General features: G+C 36.6%; 4 protein-coding genes across 5 annotated transcripts; 3 read left to right on the top strand and 1 right to left on the bottom strand.

Moving 5' to 3' along the window:
- The first annotated feature begins 394 nt into the window (after positions 1-394).
- LOC114521581 (beta-galactosidase-like) lies at positions 395-8,189 on the top strand. The gene is made up of 12 exons (XM_028542065.1): positions 395-679; positions 968-1,089; positions 1,483-1,511; positions 1,713-1,773; positions 1,938-2,032; positions 2,279-2,462; positions 2,881-3,102; positions 3,277-3,470; positions 3,679-3,873; positions 4,028-4,366; positions 7,320-7,337; positions 7,644-8,189. The coding sequence occupies exons 1-12, from the start codon at positions 450-452 to the stop codon at positions 7,857-7,859; spliced, it is 1,905 nt and encodes a 634-aa protein (XP_028397866.1). The 5' UTR covers positions 395-449; the 3' UTR covers positions 7,860-8,189.
- Positions 4,265-11,096, bottom strand: LOC114521589 (lanC-like protein 2). Its single transcript, XM_028542077.1, has 10 exons — positions 10,928-11,096; positions 10,593-10,710; positions 10,217-10,369; positions 9,805-10,022; positions 9,490-9,630; positions 9,171-9,356; positions 8,573-8,749; positions 8,283-8,355; positions 8,017-8,103; positions 4,265-4,362 (listed from the first exon to the last, which is right to left on the bottom strand). Exons 1-9 carry the CDS (start codon positions 11,003-11,005, stop codon positions 8,027-8,029), a joined length of 1,221 nt encoding a protein of 406 aa, XP_028397878.1. The 5' UTR covers positions 11,006-11,096; the 3' UTR covers positions 4,265-4,362; positions 8,017-8,026.
- Positions 11,097-11,222: 126 nt separating this feature from the next.
- On the top strand, positions 11,223-13,516 carry LOC114521597 (dnaJ homolog subfamily C member 9-like). The gene is made up of 2 exons (XM_028542089.1): positions 11,223-11,817; positions 11,961-13,516. The coding sequence occupies exons 1-2, from the start codon at positions 11,248-11,250 to the stop codon at positions 12,153-12,155; spliced, it is 765 nt and encodes a 254-aa protein (XP_028397890.1). The 5' UTR covers positions 11,223-11,247; the 3' UTR covers positions 12,156-13,516.
- A 428-nt stretch (positions 13,517-13,944) lies between these two features.
- Positions 13,945-25,226, top strand: LOC114521567 (protein-methionine sulfoxide oxidase mical3a-like). 2 transcript variants are annotated; one of them, XM_028542045.1, is made up of 11 exons: positions 13,945-14,633; positions 17,343-17,703; positions 18,320-18,436; positions 19,028-19,102; positions 19,438-19,660; positions 20,071-20,267; positions 20,526-20,574; positions 21,184-21,672; positions 21,812-24,094; positions 24,341-24,369; positions 24,892-25,226. In XM_028542045.1, exons 1-9 carry the CDS (start codon positions 14,560-14,562, stop codon positions 24,091-24,093), a joined length of 3,867 nt encoding a protein of 1,288 aa, XP_028397846.1. In that variant the 5' UTR covers positions 13,945-14,559; the 3' UTR covers position 24,094; positions 24,341-24,369; positions 24,892-25,226. The 2 variants fall into 2 exon arrangements, with proteins under 2 accessions (XP_028397846.1, XP_028397855.1); XM_028542054.1 differs by having other exon boundaries at positions 13,949-14,633; positions 20,071-20,105; positions 24,341-25,226.
- The last annotated feature ends 304 nt before the right edge of the window (positions 25,227-25,530 follow it).

Raw genomic sequence — 25,530 nt, 5'->3', positions numbered from 1 at the left:
TAGGAATTAATGTATGGTACCAGCCAGGTACACGAAACAAATGTTGATCCGATCAAGAAAACCTGGATTTGTTATACACCATTTTATTATTAGAGTCTTCACCTCACTATGAGGTTAACTGATCAAATGAGAAATAGCTTCTTCTGAAGAAGGCTGAATTATATTTTGACAAATTTTGGTACTTTATTATATAATCAGGGAAAAGTTTTAATCGTTTTTTTAATCGTAAAATTTTTAAGGTTTTTACCACAATATGAATACATGCACCCGAACTGACTCAACAAATTGACATACAACGTTAGTTCACTTGGTTGAACTTGTAATACGATACTGTTTTTGCAATCTTATGACAAGTTGGAGTTACACTGACAATATTTCGCAAGACTATAATCACTATATGTCCATGTTTATGAACAGCCTAGCCACTGGCGTCGCAAAATAAATTCAAAATGCTTCGGTTTAACTTTGTCATTATTTCCCTCAATGTTTTTGCTTGTAGTAGCGGTGCTTTTTTTAATCAACGTTCATTCACCATCGACTACGAGAATAATGTGTTTCTCAAGGATGGCAAGCCGTTTCAATACATTTCCGGAGGAATTCATTACTTCAGAATACCTCGGGTGTATTGGAAAGATCGCTTAATGAAAATGAAAGCAGCTGGTTTGAACACTGTACAAACGTGAGGAAAACTACAAATAATTGAATTTGCTGGAGCATGCTTTAGCTTTACCAACTTCATGGTCATAAACGCTCTTACGAAATATACTGACAGTAAATATGGCTTTCATACATTTCAGCGAACGCTGATTTGATACTATAGACTAATCAGTCATCAGTGACCCAAGATTATTGCACCTATAGCCACATGCAGGGGGAATAAGACTCGATCATGAGCTTTCGGTCCATGTTTCATTTACTGATTTATCTTTGATATCATTACACCATTTTTTTCTTCAATGCTTTATAGGTATGTGGCATGGAATTTTCACGAGCCAAGACAGGGTCAATACAATTTTAATAACGATTCTGATATTGAATTCTTTGTCAAGCTTGTTAATAGTTTAGAACTATTGTTGATCTTAAGACCAGGTAAATATTGTTGTTCAAATATCTGTATTGGCCCTATAAGCCTCACCAGGAACAACTTTCTTTGCCGTTCCACCATGAGACCGGTTTGTACTCGCATACTTATGGACTGAGCATATGGAACTTTACACAATCAAACTGTTTTTATTGAAACTTTTCTCAAATTTGCCCCAATTTGGCGGACATATGACGTGCATGACCAAGCTATTATTCCAAAGACACAAGAAGTGTCTACAAGCGGTATACTTTTTTCATTAGATGTGAATACAATGCCAACAATGGTATCTTATCCCACACACTGTCTGTGACATAGTAAGCTCTAGCTTCTAGCACTGATAAACCACGAAAAGTGAGAAGCTTCTTCCGAATTTTAATTATCTTGACTTTTATCTGTAGGTCCTTACATTTGTGCAGAATGGGATTTGGTAAGAGTCGGTGTTCGTAAGCTTATTTTTAGCGGACTCATAAATCATTTAGTCCTAACCTAAAGAAGGAAAACCGAGAAGGGCTAGAAACATATTCATCAATTTATGGCCAGGAACATCAACACTTACTACCCACCGGTCAAAACGAAGGAATAAACGAACAAAATTATAAAACAATTGTGTATCTATTCTTGACCTTAGGGAGGGTTACCATCGTGGCTACTACGAAACAGCTCTATGGTTTTACGTTCCTCTGATCACGGTAGAAAAAGAAAAATATTCTAATTGCATCTATATCCATATTTGGTTTATTCATATATTGAAGAACATTGAGATTTTGTCAAGCATTGAAAGAGTACCAGTCATTCCACTATACAATAGTATTTGCCTACTCATGTGAGATCGTGCATTTTTCTTTCTCTTTAGCTTATTTATCTGCCGTTACATCATGGATGAATGTTCTTCTCCCTAAATTAAAACCGTACTTGTATGCGAATGGAGGTCCAATTATTGCTGTTCAGGTAAATGTTTATTAATTAACGAATTTTACAAGTTCGTAAGACACATTTCGGGTAAGATTTAGTTATATAACTCTGTTACTATAAGATAGTTACTCTGAAGAGTAATAAAAATAGTGATAAGATGCCGCGATTTCCTATTTTGTTGATGGACACCATGAAAAATTGCAATGTTGTCAGTTTACTAAATTTACTATGGCTCAGGCGAGTCTTCAGGGCGTGAAATTTCAGATAATGCTTTGGTTTCAGGTTGAAAATGAGTATGGAAGTTATTACACGTGTGACCATAATTACATGAGGTATTTGCAAGATTTGTTTCAAAAACATCTTAGTGATGACGTCATATTATTTACCGTGGATCCTATTGGTCTAAAATCTGACATCAATTGTGGAACACTTTCATCGCTCTTTACAACAATTGATTTTGGACCAGGTAAAAGCGCAAGTTCACAAAACGGGCAAAATATAGATAAAGGGTATAGCGCTAAGCCAACAGTTTGGCTTTATTTTATTCTTTATATAAGCGCTACATACATCGGCCAAAGTAATTCATCAAATTGTTTACAATCCAGAAATAACTGAAAAAAATCACCTAAGCCTCAGCAGCTAGACAGCGACTTTCTCCTCCTGGTGTATGCTATTGAGTATACATTTTATTAACAGACTAGCTTATTTGCTTCGTCAAGCTTATAAAACTGTGTCCATAATTCACTCAATAACGTGCGCTAGAAAGAGAAAATCGCCCAAAAAATTGCCCGTTTAGCGGCCGCTTTACTAAAATGTGTGCAATCATTTCAAAAAGCTCCTATATTTGATAAAATTACTCAACTCAGTTATCTTTTTACATGCAGAAACAGATCCTGAGGTTGCGCTAAAGACACTGCGGAAATATCAACCAAATGGTCCAATGGTCAACACGGAATTTTACGTTGGTTGGATTGATAATTGGGGTCTGCCGTTCCAAAGAAAGAATGCCACGATTATTTCAACAGCTCTTGATAAATTACTCTCAATGAATGCTTCAGTTAATATTTATATGTTTGAAGGAGGCAGTAATTTTGGATTTAATAATGGTAGGAATGTCTATATATCCAATGGCGATGGTAAAAACAGTCTTAAAATATTAACTATGAGACAGTAAAGAAGAGAAGTGTATAATTTCTAAAAAATACGTTACATCTGCATGCTCACTGTCTTTTGCATGATACGAAGTATTTTTATATATTTTTAAAAATATTATATTTTAGGAGCAACGTGGGCATTGCTTTACCTGCCAGTTCTTACAAGCTATGATTATGATGCTCCACTGTCTGAAGCTGGTGATCCCACCGAAAAATATTTTTCACTACGAAATGTGATCTCCAAGTATTCACCTCAACCCCCCGGCCCAGTACCTCCTGCACTGCCTAAGCACGGATATGGAAAAGTCTACCTAAAGAAGGTTACTATATTTAAATTGATATTAGTTGATGCATAAAGTCAGTACAAGATAGATGTGTCTCTCAGATCCGTTTACTGAGATTAATGAAAAAGGTGATAGAATAATTGATGTGTACATATTTTTCAATTTATATTTCCCAAACATCGACTGACAGACAAGCAATCGTCTAAAAATGTTTAATATAGAGACTTTTCGAAACTCTTTACAGCTATTATCAGTGTGGGATGTTCTAAAAGTCCTCCCTTCATGTAAACCTATTATATCCGAATATCCTGTGACTGCGGAACAAATCAGCCAAGTTCATGGATTCACAATTTACAGAACACAGTTGAGACAAAAATCAGGCTCATCATTATTGAACATACCAGGAGTACGAGACAGAGCGACCATTTTCTTAAACCAGGTCAGACCGAAAGAGATACAGTCGAAGTCAATTGAGTTTAATGACAAAACAATTTTGAAACTTTATATACAACTCGAGTATATAAATTACAATACTCAACTGTATTTGCATTATCGCTATTACTTTATATTGCTATATTATTTGATATCTACAGGAAAAGCAAGGTGTTCTTGACAGAAATGGTCTCGGGAGTATTGGTATCGAGTTTAAAGAAAATGACATTCTTGACATTTTAGTGGAAAATCAAGGCCACATCAACTTCATGTTACTAAATGATCCTAAAGGAGTAATACAAAATGTAACATTGCACGACGCTGTTCTAACCAATTGGACAATTTTCCCATTAAGTCTCGATCCCGATGACGTAGCAATTATACTTAACAAATCTGATCAAGTCGGCTCGCCTTCGGGACCTTCCGAGCCAGCATCGTTTTATGTCGGCGATATACCTGCAATGCCTGATGGCAAAGCACCACTTGATACTTTTCTCTATTTAACCCTTTCCTGCACAGTGTTGCTCCTGAGCAACAATCTTTCATAATTTAATTAAAATTCGGCAATTAGCTGTTATCATCGTGGGTCCCCTGTAGGTTCAAGAGAAGCATCTAACAATTTATTATGCATGCAGGGATAGCTATATTTTGCTTATACAAAGTATTCTGAATAAATTTTCTTCGACCACGCTGTAAAATGGCGGACTGTCACGACGCTCAAACTTCAATGTAATTAAACACTAAGGTAAGCTGTGTTTTACTTGAGTTTTATATTGAAATATTATATTTAATAGTATATTGATGTATCTTGAATACTCTTTGGACAGATTTTGCGATTTATTTTGACGAAAATAATGCATTATTAATCGTTGCTGTGAAGCAACATCATGCAGTACGGCTGTACGGGATACAAATATGTATACAAATTAGTAAAGAACCACATGGTTTTCGACGGCTTTTACTACAAAATATGACCTTATATACACTTAAAAAAGCGTGTAAAGCGTTTATGTATTGAATTCAATGAAATATAGGCAAAAATATGGTGCTATTCAAACGAAATGATTATATTTTTCATATTTTGAATGCTAGAATACAGATACAGTGGGGTATCAACAATACTTGCTGGCTTCACATGATATAATTTGAATTTTTGTGTTTTTTAGGCAAATGGCAAATAGTATTTCAACAGCAAGTTTTTATGGGAAGAGTCGTAATCAAAGAATTCGGTTGACAGATAGCGGCATACACACTGAAACAAGGATCACAAATGTAATTGTCCCTGGTGATGATAGCAGTTCAGAGGAGGACAATTCAGAACAGGCCTTAGAAAATCTGGGTTTGTCAAATGATGAAACTTTTATTCCCGACAATGATGTTGATGAATCAAGTGATTATGATTCAGAGGATGAAGAGCAAAATAATGATGCACCACAACCATCAGGTGAAAAGAGCTCAAAGAATAAAAGTAAAGAAACATCTTACCGATGGCAGAGAAAATTGCCAGCTGATGTTGATACTATGTTTACTGGAGCCCCCTTTCCTGATCCACCTGAAAATGAACTGACACCATTGAATATTTCAAACAATTTTTTGGCAATGAACTTCTTGATCATATTGTTGATCAAAGTAACCTGTATTCGGTGCAAAAAAGTGGAAAATCAGTTCAGATGACCAAACATGAACTAGAGCAGTATTTTGGAATACTGTTGATGATGGGTGTAATCAAGCAACCTCAGTATAGAATGTATTGGAGCAATGGCACTCGTATTCCATCGATTGCTGACACAATGAGTGTGGGCCGGTTCGACAAGCTGAAGCAGTACCTGCATTGCAATGACAATACAGAAATGCTCCCAAGAGATAATCCCAACCACGACAAATTATTCAAAGTGAGACCAGTGATTGATTCCGTCTTGGAGAAATGCAAGCTACTCCCCCAGGAAGAAAAGCACTCGATTGATGAACAAATCATTCCTACAAAGTGTAGAACTGGTCTACGACAATATCTCCCAAAGAAGCCACACAAATGGGGTATAAAGGTGTGGGCAAGATGTGGAGTTAGTGGCATGGTGTATGATTTTCAAATATACACTGGAAGTGGCTCTGGATCAGAGGACGATGATCCCCTCCTAGGAGTAGGTGGCAATGTTGTCAGGCATTTGTGTAGTTCCCTTCCAAAGAATGTTGGGCACAAAGTGTATTTTGACAATTATTTTTCCTCAGTCCATCTACTACGGCATCTAGAACAAGCAAGAATCTGGGCTGTTGGTACGATTAGAGCTGATCGATTGAAAGGGGCGGAAAAATTGCTAAACAACAAAAAAGAGTTGAGCAAGAAAGGACGGGGTTCTTCTGACTGGTGTGTTGATGCTGATACAAATATTACTATAGTGAGATGGATGGATAATGGCTTGGTTCAGTTGATCTCCAACCATGTAGGAAATTCCATGGGAACACCAGCTAAGCGATGGTCAACGAAAGAGAAAAAGCATGTTGAAATACCAAGACCCCAGATAGTTGAGGAATATAATGAGCACATGGGTGGTGTCGACTTATGTGATATGCTGATGGCCTTGTATCGAATCAAGTTACGCTCCACAAAATTCTACATGCACATCCTATACTATTGCCTCAACCTTTCAATTGTCAATGGTTGGCTGCTCTATCGAAGACATGCATCCCAGAAAAATGTACCAGGAAAAGCCCAAATGGATCTCCTAAAATTTCAGACACAAGTTGCAACTGCCCTACTTATGGTGGACAAGGTCAGAAAACCACAGCGCGGCCGACCGTCCTTGACACCCCCTCCAAAGAAGAAAACCAAGTGTCATGTAATCCCTACTCCCATAGCTGATGTGAGATATGATGGGGTTGGACATATGCCTGATTTTAGTGAGAAAAAACAGCGCTGTCGCCATTGTCCAAAAGGATATTCATTTATTCAATGTACAAAGTGCCAAGTCCACCTATGTTTGGTGAGAGGGAAGAACTGTTTAAAGACTTTCATTGTAAGTAATTGTAAATAGTATTGTAAATAATTGTAAATCATAGTCCATAGCATAATTACTCCAGGAAAATAAGAGACTTCAGAACAATATAGCACTATCTCAAAGTGCTAAGTCCACCTATGCTTGGTGATAGGGAAGAACTGTTTTAGAAGTCTTTGAAGACTTCCATTGTAAATAATTGTATATAATTGTCATTAGCATGATTACTCTAGGTAAATAAGATACTTCAGAACATATAGCTCTGTCTCTAGTTTCTTTTACACTACCATATTATTTTACCATTTCTGCACAATGTTGCTCCAGAGCAACAATTCCAAAATACCCTCGAAAACCCCCCAATTTTTTTTTTTATTATTCAGATGACAAAGAGCCTGCCCAAATATGTATAATTTGCCATCAGATATTTTTTTCCTTAAAAAATCAAAATTTATGCAGGAAAGGGTTAAAGAATTGGTCCAAGGTCAGTTCATTAATCGCGACCATTTTTCTATTAGCGAGCTTAAGCAAGTTACGTTTTTTAAGCAAGTGACGACAACACGAACGGCATGAGTAACGTCAAAAGACTGGGTCAAGAATTGTGATTGGTTAAAAAAAGAACTTTACTTCCGTCAACCTTCGTTTTGTGAAAAACGTCACTTGCTTAATAAGCTCACTTTGAAAGCTCTGACAGTTGGAGCTGGAGTCTAACTGAAAACTATACTATAAGTTAATATTTGCACCAAATTTTATCCAGAATTTTTTTTCAAACTCTACTTTTAATTTAAAGGGTCAAGCATTTGTCAACACATTCAACCTTGGAAGATACTGGCCAGCCAAAGGACCTCAACAAACGTTATACGTCCCTTCCAGTGCATTGAATGGAAATCCTGACTTCATCAACAAAATTATTTTATTTGAGATTGACGAAGCTCCATGTTTCAACTCTGAATATTGTTATGTGGAATTTATAAAAAATCCAATACTGGGGAAAACAAAAAACTAGCAATGGCGGCCGGAGTCCGGAGGTTAGCAACCTCGGGAGGTTCGGCTTTGGCCGCTGTACGTCATCACTGGAAGAGCGTTATTAGCCATTCAAATACTATAGGATTGCACTAGTGATAGTTCAATATCTTTAATTAAGTGGTGATAATTCAACTTACAATTAAATCTTTAAAGTTCAAATGCTGGAAAGAGAGATTTCTGAGGCTCGAAAAGATCTAACCAGAAGTAAAGGGTTCCAGCAAGTCCTACACGTGAGAAATTTAAATGTAAATTATGACACAAAGACTGTTTAAAATTTCCTACAGTAACCTAAACCGCAAGTAAGCCTACACACATAGCCTACAGCCTGCAGGTATATAAATACACTCTAATTTCGAGGCTATACATAATTTGACTCCTGAGAGCGTGAACGTAAGAGCTTTACCTTCAAATAGGGAGTAGGGAGTGTCTGGAGTTCTACAGTTGTGTTCACCATAAGAAAACGTCCATTCAGCAAACTACATAAAGGCACTTATTTAATGTTGCTAATTTTTATTCAACCAACAATAAGAACATAAAATTGGACCAATCTAGTAATCTTTGTCTAATATGATACGTCGTGGTATATTTAAACGTGTTAATGTAGTTCTAAAAGCATTTTGCGATCACGTATTCAAGGCGGTTCGGATATTTTGTTAAATTTTTCAACTAAACCAGTAAGCTATGTTCAATTACCTTGAGTGCTCGATGAAGATAAAGTTGATCACCAGTTTGTTTATACAGCGCTAAAAAAGTGTAGGCATTTCCCGAGACACCATGACATATACCATAACCCTTTCTTAATAAACCTCTTTTCCAAACAACATCACCACACAAGATAGCAGTATCAAGATACCTCTTATCCTTAAATAGCTATAAAAGGAAGACGCAACAGACAAATACTGACTGATATTCATTCGTATCTTCGTATCTCCGGCAACTGCATAAATAAAAAGAGCTGAAATGTAATATGGACAGGGCCGTCGCTAGAAGCCTAATTGGGGGGGGGGTGCATATTCATTTATGCCCGATTGATTTCTTTTGTTAGCTATTGTTTCACGTACCGGTCGTACGAACATGAATATATGAATACACACCCCCTCTCCAAATTAAGCTTCTAGCGACAGCCCAGAGTATATGGATTCTCCACAGATAATAAAGATGTAACTAACTCTGGTCTTAGGCAAAGCTTCCACATGCATATATGCAGTTTCCCACACGTTTCGACGCTTGCCACAATCTTATAAAGTTTGCCAGATATACATGTAAATCAGATTATTGTCATTTTAATCACCTGATAAGCTTTTAACATCAAATACACAGCCCCAGGGGCACCATGACACCAGTGGATAAGCCTGTCTGAGTCATTTTCCAAAGATGATGGGAAATTTCCTGATGAGAATTGTTTCGAAAGAAGATACTCAATAGTGTTCTTGATTTCTGTAGTATGTTGCTGCACCACAGGACTACTTGGGTACACCTGAAATAAATTAAGCTCACTTGGAATTACAAAGTAATTCAATTCTATATTTCATCAGCTAGCCGTTGTCTTCTTTTGTACTAATTACAGTATAAAACATTTGCAACTGCTAAATAAATTTTGGACCACTTACTTGCAGCAACATGTACAATATTCCAACCATACCATGAGCAGCTCCCACGTAATGTTTACCATGCCATGCATACTTTAGTGGACTGCGACTTTTTTCCTTACGTGAGAGGGCCAGACCAGATTTTAATATAGCTGAAACAACCTATAATTATGACATAAAATATGATAATTAAGAATCTCAAATGATAAGAATTTCAAATGTACCAGAGCATAAGCTTGTTAATATACAGGCAACATATACATACAAGATGTATTATTAGAGGGGACCTTTGTAATTTGATAAAACTGCCATATTCTACAGAGCCTGTAGTATCACCTGTTCAACTATTGCACTGGAAATTACTTCTTTTCCCAAATGAGTTTGTACAAACAACAAAGAGTACAGGTATCCAGCCCTGCCATACAACATCTCATCAGGTAATGTTCGATCGGATACAACAACTTCACACATTGCACACAGTTTTTCGATGTATGTTTCACATTTGTTTGTCTTTCCAAGTTTTGAATACAATACAGCTGATAAGGCATAAACACCTGCATGAGGAAAAGATGAAAGTTTTGCTATTTGTTGAAAAATTAAATTACACAATAAAATTACACAATACACACTCTATTTATTTATTAGATACCTATGGAATGAGTATTTTGTGTAATGTATTCCTACCAGTTTGAATAAAGAATTGTTGTGCAAAATATGCAATTTCTATGCACTAGCTAGTACTCCATACCTGCATCACCACAAAGAAAGGTATGACGTCTTCCTTTTAACATTGGCAAACTGCTTTCCAAAATGTGTGATGCTTGAGAGAGCAACTGCTGTTGGTTATTGGTACTTTGACAAAATGCTGTTGATGAAAGTTTGTAGTAGAGAAGAGCAATACCTAAACAAAGTCAAATTATCATTACTGCTTGTTATGTAAGTTGCATCTATTATATTCACTTGATGTTGCATACAATAGAAAGTATAGCAAAAGTGCATACTGTAGAGGACCTGATATACCTATAGAGGACCTATACCATTCTGGCCTATCTATAGTGTGGTGTTAATGAGCAGGTTAAAACTGCCTGCCCATTGTGCCTGCTTTATTAATCAACTTATGGTACCTGATGATCCAGTATAGACAGAATAATCATTGGGATCAGTGTGTTTTAACCCATTTTCTAACTGCTGTAAGTATTTTTCAATATTTGCCTTTAATAAACCATGCCATGGTTCAGAAACCTACACAAATATGTCACACAAAACTGAAACAACAATTGCCTACATAATATTACTTTTATATACACAACATGGTCACAGAATGATCAATCCCAATATCCATGACGGAAAGACGACATGCATGGGCATGGCCACTATAATAGTCGGCTGAGTCGGGCTGACCATAAAAATTGTACCATCATTAACCATCATAAAGAATGCTACCCACTGAGGTACCTACCTTGCCTGCATCATCAGTTAATACCTGTTCACCAATTTCCTCATTAAATGGATTGTCGAACTCCCGTCTTTCCGACATTCCAAAAAAACTTTTATTGACCACTTTTCATTTAACGTATCTAGAAGTTCATCAACCATACCACTATACCATCGGTCTAATGATACATGATTTACATGAATTATTCTCGTCGTTTCCGTTATACCACTGACACAGAAAAAGCAGGCGCAAAGAGGCGGGAAACTTGTATCTCGTCTGTGTTCTTGTAAGTCTTTGAAATCTCGTTTGAAATTGGAACTCGATCTTTCTATTCTCACCTGAAAATGAGCTTTTTGGAAGAATTAAATTCTCTGTTTGGCGCCCAGGGCTTATACGAGATTCTCGGCGTTGAAAAAGATTCATCTGAGGCAGAAATAAAGAAGGCGTACAGGCGTTTATCACTAAAAGTTCATCCAGATAGAGTGGACAGTGATCAAAAAGAATTAGCTACCAAGAAATTTCAAGCAATAAGTAAAGTTTACTCTATATTGGCGAATAAAGAACTTCGTGCAGTTTATGACGAGACAGGTGAGGTTGGTGAGGAAATGGTTCAACAAGAGCGAGATTGGATGTATTACTGGAGAGTTCTGTTCCCGAAAATTACTGAAGAAGATATTAAGAAGTTTGAAAAACAGTATAAAGGTTCTGATGAAGAGTTAAATGATCTCAAGTCAGCTTATATTAGATGTGAAGGTGATATGGAAGGCATATGTGAACATGTTATGTGTTCAACTGAAGATGATGAGACACGGTTTAAAAAAATTTTACAAAATGCCATTGATAATGAAGAGTTACCAAAATTTGATAACTTTACAAAAGAGGATAAGAAGAAGAAGAAGGCAAGAAAGGAAAAGGTATAGATGGTTGTCTGATTTCATCTTTGAAACAATACAAAACCTTGCCTTTAAAGGTCCCCAACAACCCTTCAAATCCCTTCCTTTGCAGTTTATCAGCATAGCTTAATATAATCAACACATGAAATTTTGATCATCTTTAGGCAAAGAAAGAAGCTGCAGAAGCAGAGAAAGCCAGAATGGAAATTGGAATGGGTAGTAGTGGGGATTTAGCTGCCATGATTGCAGTTAAACAGAAAAAACGAGAAACTGAAATGAATGATTTTTTAGCTGGATTGGAAGAAAAGTATAGTTCAAAAAATAGCAAAAAAAGAAAGACTACAAAACCAAAGAAATAACATTGGTGAGATAAAAACTACTATGTTCATTCTTGTGTATATGATTAAATTTAATACCCAAAATTAAACTCAGATGATTTGTAAACAACAGACTTGTAACAAGCAACAATATATAGAAACTGGTTTTTCTGTGATTTTTTAAAATCCCTTTTTTCTACCTGTTGTGTAACTTTTCAGGTCTTTCAATATAATTTGAGAAAGAATTTTTCTTTAACAACTATATATTGTCCTTTTTGGCTCACGGCAGAGGGTCGCTACTAATGGTCTCGCATTCTTTAGTGCCATTAACTCGACCAACCTGCTTTGCACGCTTAATAGTAATGAAAACTTGTTTATCTGGTTAGTCTACTAGCCAACAATTAATCAGCTATAAGCTATTCCTGCATCCATGAGTGGTCTCATTGAGACCTTTGATCTTTGTTTTTACCTTGAGGCACCATGTTGTTTTTGACTTGATTAAAATATTTTAAAAATCCGCTTTTGGATCTTATGATCACGTTTTCATGATCACCCATGAATTTGGCAACGTAAATTCTCATTAGAAAATGATAACAAATTTTAGGATAATTTTACTAATTCTGTTTGATTTTGTTTCCTCCTATGTACGTTATAATACGTAGCTCCAGCAAATTCAATTAAACGTGGGATTGTTATTCCAACTGTGAAACTAGGTCGTTTAAAAACCATAGTCCATATTCATGGTTGTGGCTATTTAATGTTTTCTTTATTCGCGGCCAGAATAGTATGACCGCTCTTTCAAGAATTGTGGTAAGATGCTTTCCTATCCTAAGGCTAAGTACGTGTAAATCATGAAAACTTCCAAAATCAGCATAAAAACGAAATCAATCTTTTTTCTGTCGTGCGAAGTGCGAAGCCCTACGCGTGAAACTGACATGCCCTTGAAATTGACCAATGATGATCGGATCCTTACGCCTCCATGCGCGCTTTCTGTCTGGGCGAAGTGCGAAATATTCCGTTTGAATTTTTTTTAATAGAGACCACTCGAATAAATTACTCTAGCTGACTGCTCACATATAAAATTAACCGGCAAAATATTTCGCTGAGACGAAGAGCCAATGCCATAAACCCCTAACCTTAAAGGCGCTGTTCACTGAAATTCTACTCCTGATGTATCTGAAGTTGACAAATACGAACATTTCTTACGACCAACGTTTTTAGAGCATTTTAAACACTTTGCATATAAACATTCCCCAAAATTATAATTGCATTGCAAGTTGCAAGAAAAGGTGCATAGTCTAACAGTGCCCTAAAGGTTAAAAGTCTATTTTCTTCGTGAGGCAATTGTGCCAGTTTGATCACGGTCATTATTACTAATAGGAAATGCTCCGTCAAAGATCTAAAGAATTAACCTTAAAATTACCCCAAAAAAGACCGCCTAAAACCAAATACTTTTATTTATATGCGGTATTATCAGTTTCATTTAGTTTATTGATGAAATGAAAACTATATATTATATCACATTTAACTTTTGTGTGAAAGTTTGCATAAACGTTTCGTTGCCAAGGTTTCCTTAGGATATAGCTACCGCATTAAAATAAATTTCACACTATTGCTAGACTAGTGTCTGGGTCGGCTATACAACCCGTGAGAGTACAATATATTCGGACATGTAATTCATTGAAACACAGTTGAATGATGGAGGTTCAGTGTTTTATTAATCCACGGTGAATAAAGCAATAAGGTAAGATTAGTGAATGATTAATGTGACATCTTGTCTTCACCTATCATGCGTAACGTTATGTCTAAACAATATAAGATCAGAGATGTACGATATAAGTTACTGATCCAACGCTATAGCAGTGTTCCCGAGTAGATTACATGCATTGTACTAATAATACCTTGTGGGGAATTCCAAACGTATACAAGTAAGAATCAGGATTAATATTTTTCCTGATCACACTTCAACACATTACTGATGCATCATGCATAATAGCATTGCATAATCTCTTAACTCTGAGCAAACATTTTAACGTAAACTTCGTCAACAATATGAATAAAGCCTCCCTTTTCCGCCATTGCTGATGTAAATTATTTAGGTCATTTAAAACTAAATGATAGCCAAATTATGTTAAATTATAACTTGTTTATATCCAGCTTGTGATATTCTACTGCAAAACTAGCGTTAGTTGTTGCTTCCCGTTTTCGAGTTTTAAGTGCTACTGGAAATGACGAAATACAAAGACAAAGACGACGAGGATATATTCTATACTTCACGTTTTTAATGCAGAGTAAATGTTTCACTGATTTATTGCTCGGAGTCATGTAAGTCATTTCACGGTGAACTGCGCTTTTTCGGTGTGAATTTTTCGCATATTTGTGAAATCGTAGTTGTATTATCTCGATTGCGAAGTTCTCGACCCCCGACTGTTCAGTCCTGCTGGCAATGGAAATTTGCCAGTCAACGAATGGCGATTGCAAGGCGAAGACGGGAGTATATTTAGAGCATCAAGTTTCAAGGTTTGCTTTCCTTTTTCATTTCTTTCTTGAGGACCTTGTATCTACTTTACCTTAACGAGAGAAGCACCACGTCTATACGTGTACGTACTTGCATTGAACTAGATTAGTTAATACTCTTCGGCTTGAGAAGACTGCATTACTCCATACCGACGGTCATTTGTTTAACTGTACTAATATTGCCTAATAACAGTCTTTTAACTATTAGTTTCTGAAAGGACCGAAGGTAGGTACGTGTAATTTGTTCCACATGCTATACTTTGGTCTTGGCATAGTCACAAATTACCGAAATTTCTTCAAGACATTTTAATTGAAGATGACTGCAATCTTGAATGATCATTGGCCGTCACTTGTTTCAGCTGTTCATTTTATGTTAGCTTGTAATGCTTAGCGCTAGAAGTAGTCTAAATGTTAGAACATTTTTTCCTAACTATTTGATAAGATTCGATCACTGTGAGAAAAACACAAAATTTAACATTTAGGATGGGAAAATGTCACGAAAGTTCATGAAAGATATGTTTTGTGTTCAAATGCAAATTAAGGCACGAATTAGTAACACTAATCACTTCGACGAGACATCGACGACCATATACATATATCAGATAATTTATATATATACGATTTTCTAGTATTACAATCATTGTTTATAACTACCACAACTTTAAGTTCTGTGATATTTAAGACACGTACACGTTGTAGATAGGATTTGTATGTAATTATAACGGTGTCGGTGTGATCTCTTTCAAATGTCGTTCTGGAAAAATTGTTTGAAGTGCAAACTTGCGTGAAAATTGAAGTCAATAAATACTTTCCGTTGGAATTTTTCACATCAATCGTTCTATATAAAGTGTATTTTTCATCAAAAACTTCAGTTACTATCGGTTTTACTTCTCCAGTATTTGTATTTGTAAAAGAGAATATGAACTGTGTGAAATTTCGAATTGGGATCTTCGACTTTTCTTTAGTCAGTTCAATTGATATCGAGCACATATGGTTAAATTGATTGCTAATTTCTATCCGTTGTAATAGGAACAAATATCTTTTACATATTAGTTAAGTATATTTCGATGGAGGCAATATATTGGTATTTCCTTGCATGTGTGTCGTAACCAACTTAATGTTTTTGAATATTTAAACTCTGTGGGGGAGTCGTACATTCTTGAATATTCCGGATGAAAGCTTTCTACTAGGCCAGGGCGCAATTTACTTATAAATTGAATCAATTTAATCGCAACGTACATCTCAGTTTATATCTCTATAAATTTTAAAGCTGCCGGCTGATTCAGTACTGATATATATTTTAAATGGAAATCATGCAGCGGTAACTTAGTCTTAGAGTGAACTACTTGTCATTATTAAGGGTAGCTACATTCGTTAAAATTTTATTAATAATTTTTATGATTCAGTCAGCATTCTGAGTTTTGCCAAAGGCAAAACTCAGAATGCTGACTGAATCATAAAATTTTATTTGAATGAGAGTTATTGATAATCAAGTTGATACTATCTATCATTGAAAATACTCGTCTCAATAAAGCAATAAACTTTGTTTCAAGTCGTGACTTAATCAACCGGCTTTCATGCAGGCTTCGTTGAAACGGTAGAATGTCGGTTAAAAAGAGCTTTAGCGCAGCGCAAGATCGTTCCAGGTTTTCGTTTTCCTTTGTTTTCTTCGTTTTATATTGATTGGCTTGTATTCCAATTTTTTTTTGCCTCATGTCTGAACCCTCGTCTGAACTGATGCATAATCATTGGACGTTGCATAGATAATTTGTTGGCGTCTGCTGCCATTAAAAATCCATAATTAACACTACAACATGTACATGATAAAGTCCTTCATCAGGAAACCGAAAATCGTTCTCGAAAATGAGGCTATAACCATTGCCAACAACTTGCCTTTAAACGTATACAACCACACTCTTTCGTGACTTACGTGAGGGCAACATAATAGGGGCTACATAATTTTCTTAGGGTAAATCTGCTATAAGGAAATGCTTGCTGATTCTGAACTCTTCATATATTGTGGTAATTGCCCCCTAAAAGTGTCAGATATTCGTCATTGTGAGAAAAGCTCAATAACGATATTTTTTATCTCCAAAAAAAGTTTTCTATATATTATATCCCTTTTTTCTTCTTCCTAAATGTGGATGTGACTATTTTTATATTTACTGCAGAATTATTTGAGTAGGTAGGATATCATAAACGATAAACGTCGCCGCTTGCCGCGACCAACGAAATCTCTCAGCTGTGTTAGTAATTTTATGAAATTAAATGCATTGAAATGGGTTGCAAATCAAACTGCCCTTATGCTCTTGTTCCGCAAGAAACGATGAAGTGCTCTACGAATATCTCGTATATATACAGATGTGCATTATCTGCTTTATTAACCGAACCAAACAATACTGGAAATGAGAGAAATCTCTATGAAATAACAAGAATTATAATTTAAACTAAAAAATCTTGCAAAGCATGCAATGATGATCTTTAAAAATTCTTATGTGACACATTCCTGGCTTAGGATTCCGTTCGGCTCACTAACCCGGTTAGCATGCAAGAGCGCAAATCAAGACAGGCAACTTGGTCCGTGTCAAGTTTATCTCCCCTTTCAAAACATATTTGCACCCTTGCCTGTGGGTCAACTTCGAGTACACTGTGCATGCAGTTAGAGCAGAAAAAGTTTACGTTGTGTTAAATTTGCTTTTTGTCCATTTATAGTGGTAAGGAATATCAAGCACCTCCTCCTCCTATTTCAGAACTCCCCTTGTCCACCTTACCTGCAAGAACTGGGCTCAAGAAGTGGAATTCAACTCCAGTTATCCACAAAGATTTTTCGACGCGTACATTTCCTTCAGCTCGGAAGGCGCCTAACTCCGAAGAACATAGAGAAGCATTCCTGCGTTCCACCGAGCATATTTTAGCGACATTTTATGGTCTTGTGTTTATAATAGAAGGAACCGAGTGGCATATTTTGAAATCAGAATATCTTCCCATATATTTCGTGAGAGTTTCAGTCAAGGATGTTAAATATCCTTTCAGAATCTTGGTAATTGACAACGAAAGTGAAAATCATGTCAGGGTGAGAAAATTACTGACTGTGTTTTATAATTTGACTGTGTTATAATTTAGTTCTTTATCAGACGACATGCAGGGAAGCCTTATAATCTGTTGTTATATTTGCGTTCGGTTCATGAGAGACACGACGTTTACAACAGTTAGGCTAGGTCAAGCCCTTTTAAGGCTTTTGCGCATGCATGCTTGGGAAGTGCCACGTTTGAATTAGGTCTAGGCTTAATCAAACACGTTAATTAAGCCAGGTTTTCATCACTCTCGGGCAGTCGGCGGTGCTCAGCGATCCATTGTCGATCGATGAACAATGAAATAAATTTTTTTCTGCGGACAAAGCACTTTATGCATCGGTAACAAACGATGAAACAATGTCCTGGGCCTCAGACTCGGCCTCAGAAGTTTTGGGCTAGGACAAAAACCAATATCTCTCGTACATTACTACCCGCGGACTACATGATATATATTTAAATATCTTCTTCATTTTGCACGGGCTCATGCATGGAACCTGCACGGCCAAATGGACGTGTATGCTGTTGGTCTAAGTGCTCATGAAAGTGGCATGTTGATGCAAAATACAAAGACAAAGTGCTAACTGCGTTTTTTGATCAAATGCTGTAATTCTATAGGTTGTCGATTTCATTGTAAACTGTAGAACGAAAACAAGCATAAAAGAAGTCGCTGTGTGTTGGCAAGATAAAGAGACATTTGGAGCAAAATTTTCCAGCAAATCGCACGCATTTCAGGTATAACATTTGAGATATTGTTGTTATTTGGTGTTAAAATTTCTGTTGTAATTTGTATATCATCTCTTGTCTTGATTCCCATGCAGGCATGCACCGGCATTTATCTTCAAAACAACCTAATGAAAAAACTGATATACACAGGCATCGTATTGATTTCGTATTAGACACGTATTGGACGCGTATAAGAATTAACTGATTCTCGTCTAGTTCAAGGCCAAAAAAAGCTTTAGGTTAATTACTTCTAGCAACGCTGTTGATATGAATGTGCCATCTGCAAGTGTTGACAAACTGCACTGAATTGACAATTAACTTCATATACATATATGAAATAGGTTCTCTATTTGCCGACCATGCATGCAGTAAAAAGCATCCAAAGTTTAATAATTCAAGTCACACCTGGTATTTCGGCGTTCATCAACTTTTACAAGACCCCCTTGGACTTTAAATTTTGAAATTTTATCTCAGTTCTAACAACTGTTTTGTTCATATATATTTTCTCCTATGAGTGGTAATAAAAAAATAATAATAATTCGACCTAACCTCGTATGAGCTTCGATCAAATTGCAAGAAATTTATTTTCTTCCTTTAAAGTTTTATGATACTATATCAAGAATGGCTTCAACGTTGAGAAAAGGAGAAGAGCTGGAATTTAAAAATTCGGACCAGGTAATTTTGCTTTATAAAACTAGTATGTTATATAGAACGGAGAACTGACTCCATTCCGGGAAACCAACTCGATAATTGATATAATCATTAGCTTTCAGTGCATATTAGGTAGTTAACTGTAGTTTGATAACAAATACTTATGTACAGAGTTCGCGGATAGCTTCGAAAATCTTGAGACAATATAAAGTCGGAGTAAAGGGATAAAGATTTAAATATCATTAAAATACAGCATCTTAAATGCAGAATGTCTGTCGTTGTTTCTTTCATATTTTTCTTCACTATCATTACCTGATAAGTGCATGATAACGAACTCAAAAGCAATGTTCTTTTTGCAGATGGTAGTTCTTGAGATCTGTCTTCCAAATTCTGAGACCCGGTCATACAGGTTTTATAAGACTGACACACTAAAAGGTGCTCTAAAGATGGTTTGCACGAGAGAAAAACTCCGCATAAGTGATCATTACTTTCATCATATGCAACGAACAGATGATAGTCTTGATATGGCGCTTAGAGTTGGAGATTTAAGAACAGACAAGATACGAATAGTATCCAGAAAAGGTTGGTTCTTAAGATATCATTTGTTATATTCCTGCGGATTGTATTTTACAAACATACCAGATGCATTATTAATCCCAGGAGATGTATAGATATTAATGTTCACATAATGTATGAACAATCACTTTCAAAAGAAATCAGCATTAGACGAATTTTAACTGATTATTTACCGAACGTGAGGTGGTCTGTACTGTGAAATATCAGACCGAGGCTTTTTAGTATATGGATATTTCACAGTATACAGACCGAACAAGCAAGGCCAATAATCTGAACTGCACGAGACATCCGAGATACTGGTCCGGATACGGAATACACGGACCACGGTCCGGATAATCGAGTTATAAATCAAATTTTTACTACCGATACATTTATTTTGTAATCATCCAAAACATGCGTACTTGTACTCCCTGTAGAAAGGCAAGCAAGTTCATCGGACACCATAGACAAGGTGAGCATGTCAGGTACCAGAAAGAAGAATGGTGGATTCTTTTCACTGTTTCGTAGAAGGTTTTCGAGGAAAAGAAAGGAATCACCTCAATATAGTTCCGCTCCTTCAGTCATCCAATATACTGATAATGTTTTTATGGTTGAGCGACAGGCAGGTGACCAGGTACGATTTCAAGCTTGACTGAAGAAATATTCCGACGGTAGAGTCGATATGCCTCTCGTTGGAATTGAGACAATTCGCTTATTGCATCTTGAAATATTTTCCAACCAACGAAGTGAACCAATTTTGTTTGTAAACAAAATTGCAGTAACCCAGTTCAAATGTCATGTCTTATGGTTTGAAATCGTATTTGTGTGGTTTCAAATGATATAACCAGGGACTATTCGAGCAATTATTATAGTGTGTCATTTTAACGTTTAGATCACGGATGAATTTCAAGGAAGTGATTGTAACGACTCGGCTGTAGCAGGTATGATTTAAAATACTGGCTTTATATATAAGGTGAATTGTATATAGCCTGAAACCATTTATATTAACGCATTATAAGGATACTTAAAAAATTATATATAAGAAAATTACTATATAGATGAAACCGCCTTAAAAATCTTGTGGCAATTGGCAGTACGTTTTGCATTGCAAAAGAACCCTTACGATCTACGAACTCGATCCGAAAGTAGTAATTTTTCTTCAAACAAATGGTGTAGATAAGAGAACCTGTCGTCTTTATCTATGGTATGAACTCGAGTAACCAAAAATGAATGGGTTTATAGTTTGGAATTTAGATTTCAAATTCAGGCCTAAGAACTTTCATATCCTATGTCTAAAAGCCCGTTTGCGCTTATATAAAAAAGTATGCCTGTATTTGTATACACGTGGCTATCATTGACTCCTTCATGTAACTTGTAGAACTTGAGGTCTCTAATTATAGACGTGTAGTAGCTATGGTATACAATTGCCTAAATTGAGAATAAACTAAATTATACTTTGAATTAATTGGGTTAATGTAGTTTTATAGAAACGTATAGAAATATTCGCCTCGTTAAAAGTAATATATATGACTATATTTAAAAAATTTTAGACCGTCAATCATCACACACACTAGCCAGAGCGACAAAAAGCGATACTTCGGTCGTGAAAACAGCTTCAAATACTCTGCCCCAACGAAATGTTAAGAGAAAAGCACCTCAACCACCAAAATTAGTGATACCGAAATATGGACAAACTACGCCTGTAGTTAACGGTTACCCCACAATCGGTGGAAAGAAAATGACTAAGAAACGTCGGGCACCATCACCACCGAACGCAGCCATTCCAGAAATACCAACAAACGATGGTATGTCCCCAAGCCAAAATGACTTAAAAGAAACCACACCACCGTCTCCAAGATCTATAAATACTGAAGTAAGTGTGTCACTCTCAGAGACAGAACATGAAGTAAACCAAATATCTCAAGCCAGTGAACATAAACCACTCTTTCCTGTGTTCATTGCTCCACCGCCACCCGAGAGTACCCCACCGCCTATAGATGAATGCGAAACTCCTGTGGGACCAATTGATTCAGAACAGGGTAAGCTAAAAAATGTCATCATTTCAGAATCACGTGTATCTTTACCAAAAGTATACATACTACGCATGTCTATTCAAAGAATAAATTAATGACATCCATTAGTTCTAAAAGACAAATATAATGGCGGTTTTTACTTTAGATGACGGTTCAGTGGAGATTCCAGTGGAGATCAATGGTATAATTGAGGATACTATGTCACTTGACTCCAAGTCTTCAGAGAAGATTGAAAACGAGGCTATTAAGGATGTTGAGGTTAAAGTGGAAGTGGAGTTAAACGACACTGATAGCGGTACAACGGAAAGTAGTAAAACGGAAAACAAAACTGTTTCGCAAATTGATAATCAGAATGGACTACCAGAGGTGGGGACAACTGAATTTAACGCGATGGTAGCTGAAGGAAAAGACACTGTTGACGGGGATTTACCATTAAAGAAAAATGAATTGAATATTTCTAACTCAATAGAAGTAAACAAGCCAGAAGACATTAACGATAATAAAATACCACAAAACCAGGAAATTCGTGATATGACTCCGGAACAGTTACAAGCTTTGTTATTAAAAACACAAAATCCACAAGAGCCATTGAACCTTCAGAATCAGCAGCTGTTTGCCATGCAACAAAATCAGCAAATGTTATCTAACATTCTTCTACAACAAATGCTTCAACAACAAATGGCACAACAGCGTCAGCCTAACATACTGCCTATGATGGGCGGAGTGATGCCTAACATATCACCATTGCATCCTATGCAGCCTGGTGGAATGATACCACCAGTTGCAACTATACCTGCGGCACAAGCTCAAATGAATGGCCACAATTACCAAGCACCTATGTGGCCACAACCACAACCACCTCTTCAACATCCACAATCGCCTGTTCAACCATTACCGGCTCAAGCCATTCCACCAAATGAGCCAAAACCAACAGACGAAGTTGAGTCCACAATCAATTCAACAGACGGTTCAACGAAGGAGCCAGGCTCTGAATCAGGTACTCAGACTGAGCCAAAAACCCCTCCTCCTGTGAAAGAAGAAGAGTTAGTTAACCGTCCTTTATTCAAGAAAATGCTCGCTCAAGTATCACAAGGGAAAATTCAAGGGGTTCCTCCAAAATTAGCCAAGCAAACAAGCTATGAGTCTGAAACCACTCCAAAATCTCCAGTTTCTCCTACAGGTAAAATTACCAAAGTTCCAACATCATATGTTTCGAGTGCTGAGAAAAATATCCCTCAGTCAAAACCCGAGGAAGAGAAAAGAACTCCAATTATTATTGGTGAAATTGGGCGAAAGTCATCTTATGTTGACAGTGCTATCGGAAAGAAAAACGTTGACAGCCTAATTCAAAATGATGTTAAGGTTGCAAGCACAGTTCCTGAGAGTAGCCCCGTTACAGTAAGCAAACCTCTAACAATGGTTGTTAATGAAGATTCCGCAAAAAATCAACCAGATGGACTTTCTAAACCTAACTTCCCAATTGAAAAAGCATCTCAGCATTTGGTAATTGAAACGGACAGCCCCAAAATTTCGCCCAGTACTCCTATTGAAAGCGTAACCAAACCTCGTAGTCCGAACGACAAATCAAATGCAATCTCGTCGCCAAATGGTCCAGTTGAGAATATTTTGATGGATAATAAAACGGTGGTGAACGTGAGTATAAAAGCTGACGAGAAACCGGAACAAGCACCTCCAATTCAGATGTCCAGTATGACAGGTGGGGTTTCTCTTCCTAGTCGGGATTATGAAAGAAAATTCGTCCCTATTAATAATAACCTAAATTTTTCGGCCAAGCCTGAAATTTCTAAGCCGGAGGCAATTGTGGTAAGTCACAATCCTCGACCGGCAAAACCTCCTGTAGTCTCACCTAAGCCACGCAACCTTTCTTCGAGTACTAGTAACCCTCTTTCCCCAACAAATCCTCCTGTTAATACACATAAGGAATACAACCGAGAGGTCTCCGCAAAAAGTCATGATCCATCGAACCAGGAACACACAGTTAGTAAACCCCAAAATGTGACCTCCGTAGCAGAGCAGGCGGCACGATTAGCAGCTGAAAAAAGAAACTCGTTGAACACTGCACGCAAATCGAGTTTCGAGGAGCCATTGCTGGGAGGATTACGATATCAAAAAACCATTGTTCCACCTCTTTCCACATCAAATACGACGTCCACTCAACTCAGCCGAAATGGCGTTCAGTATAAAGATTCTACAGCTGGTAATAAAAATGAAGGCGTTAAGCCAATCGTCGCAAAGAAGCCAAGACATCTTTCAGAACCGAGGCCTGCGGTTGCAAATAAACCTACCTATGACATTAGGCAAACTAAGACTTTACCAAAGACTAGAAAAGCACAACATCTTCAAATTTCTCTAAGTTTAACTCCAGAAGAACGAATGCAAATTCACAACCATTCATCTGGGAAATAAGGTTAGTTAGACAACACATATATTCTTTTATGGCTTAAAGACAAAAGTCTAGGTTTCGATTCTAAAAGCTGATACATTATGTTTTACGGGCATTTTTGTTTTGCAATTTACATGTTTTGGGGGATTTATCTTATCATACGTTCAGTATATAAGCTTTCAAACAATATACTGAGTAAAAATCATTAAATTTAAAGTTTAGTGAACTTGGAAAGCCAAATTAACTCTTCGCAATCTTATGTTCTTGTAGAATAATGAAGAAATGTTGATGCAGATATGGTACGAGATGTTCCCTACTCGGAGACTATTCTATATAACAAAAATGCACGTTTAGTTGTTGTGTTGGCTTATGGGCGTTGGCCTTAATGGTCATGGAGTTATGAAAGCGTTATCAATTGCATTTCGTATTCTATAATTGCACTCAGTTCATATATGCATGTGTGCATATACCCCTTATGGTAGACGTAGTGACTCAGTACATTACTGAGGACATATAAGGAAGTAGTGTTTTATATTACTCGGGAGCAGGTATAGTACCCACGGCAAGTGCCTCCACTCCGTCGGACAGTGTTCTTTTCAACAGTTGTAATAATGCAAAAAAATTGCAGATTTGGAACTAACATTTAAAAAAGAACACTATCCGGTGGACAGCGCTATCCAACTGCCCCCTAATGTTTTTCAGGTAATGCGTGAACCGTGTTATGTTATAATTGTTGTGCTAATTAAGTCTTGCGTCCTAGTATTTGCTATATATAGGAGTCCATAGTTTTTTTGTCTTATGTATTTTTGTGTTTTGTTTAGATGTTCTTTTGTGGTATATATGTGTGTTCCGTTGCAATGCAGTTTTGCCGGTGTTGTTTGTCGCGGAGATATTAATTATTGTTGTTGTATTGCCATGTTGTGTTGTGTTTCGCTGTCCCTATACCCAAAATATAATCATTTTCGAAAAAGTTTGCACACAATATAATAAAGTAACGTATACAGTTATTAACATGAATAAGCCCATGAACCATTAACATGAAATTTTGGCCCCCATTTTCAGCAATGTAATGATTCTTGCAAAGTATTTATTTTTACATATTGTTGCTGAGCACATATAAATGTATAACTTGCACATTGAAATTTGATGATAAAGCACGAAATAAATTAAAGTATATATATCCTCATTGTTATGTGTTTATATTGTGTATTTCTGTTCGCTTTACTGAAAGAAATAACGCCGGGTAAGATTTAGATATATGATGCGCCCAATGCAACAGGGTCTACTGATCATTTTCCACCTCTACCTCATCCTTGTTCCAATTCTCCTACCCATACCCTCGTACCCAGGTCTTTCTTGAAAATGTAAAATCTTTTTAAAAAACATAATTTATTTTCTTTATGGACTTTATCATTAACGGAGGGAGAAGGCGTCTTGTTAATAAAGAGGAAATTAAAAGA

Source organism: Dendronephthya gigantea, unplaced genomic scaffold, assembly GCF_004324835.1.
Source record: "Dendronephthya gigantea isolate DGI-Jeju-01 unplaced genomic scaffold, DenGig_1.0 000000F, whole genome shotgun sequence".
Classification (NCBI taxonomy): domain Eukaryota; kingdom Metazoa; phylum Cnidaria; class Anthozoa; order Malacalcyonacea; family Nephtheidae; genus Dendronephthya; species Dendronephthya gigantea.
This window is presented reverse-complemented; position numbering and strand designations above follow the sequence as displayed.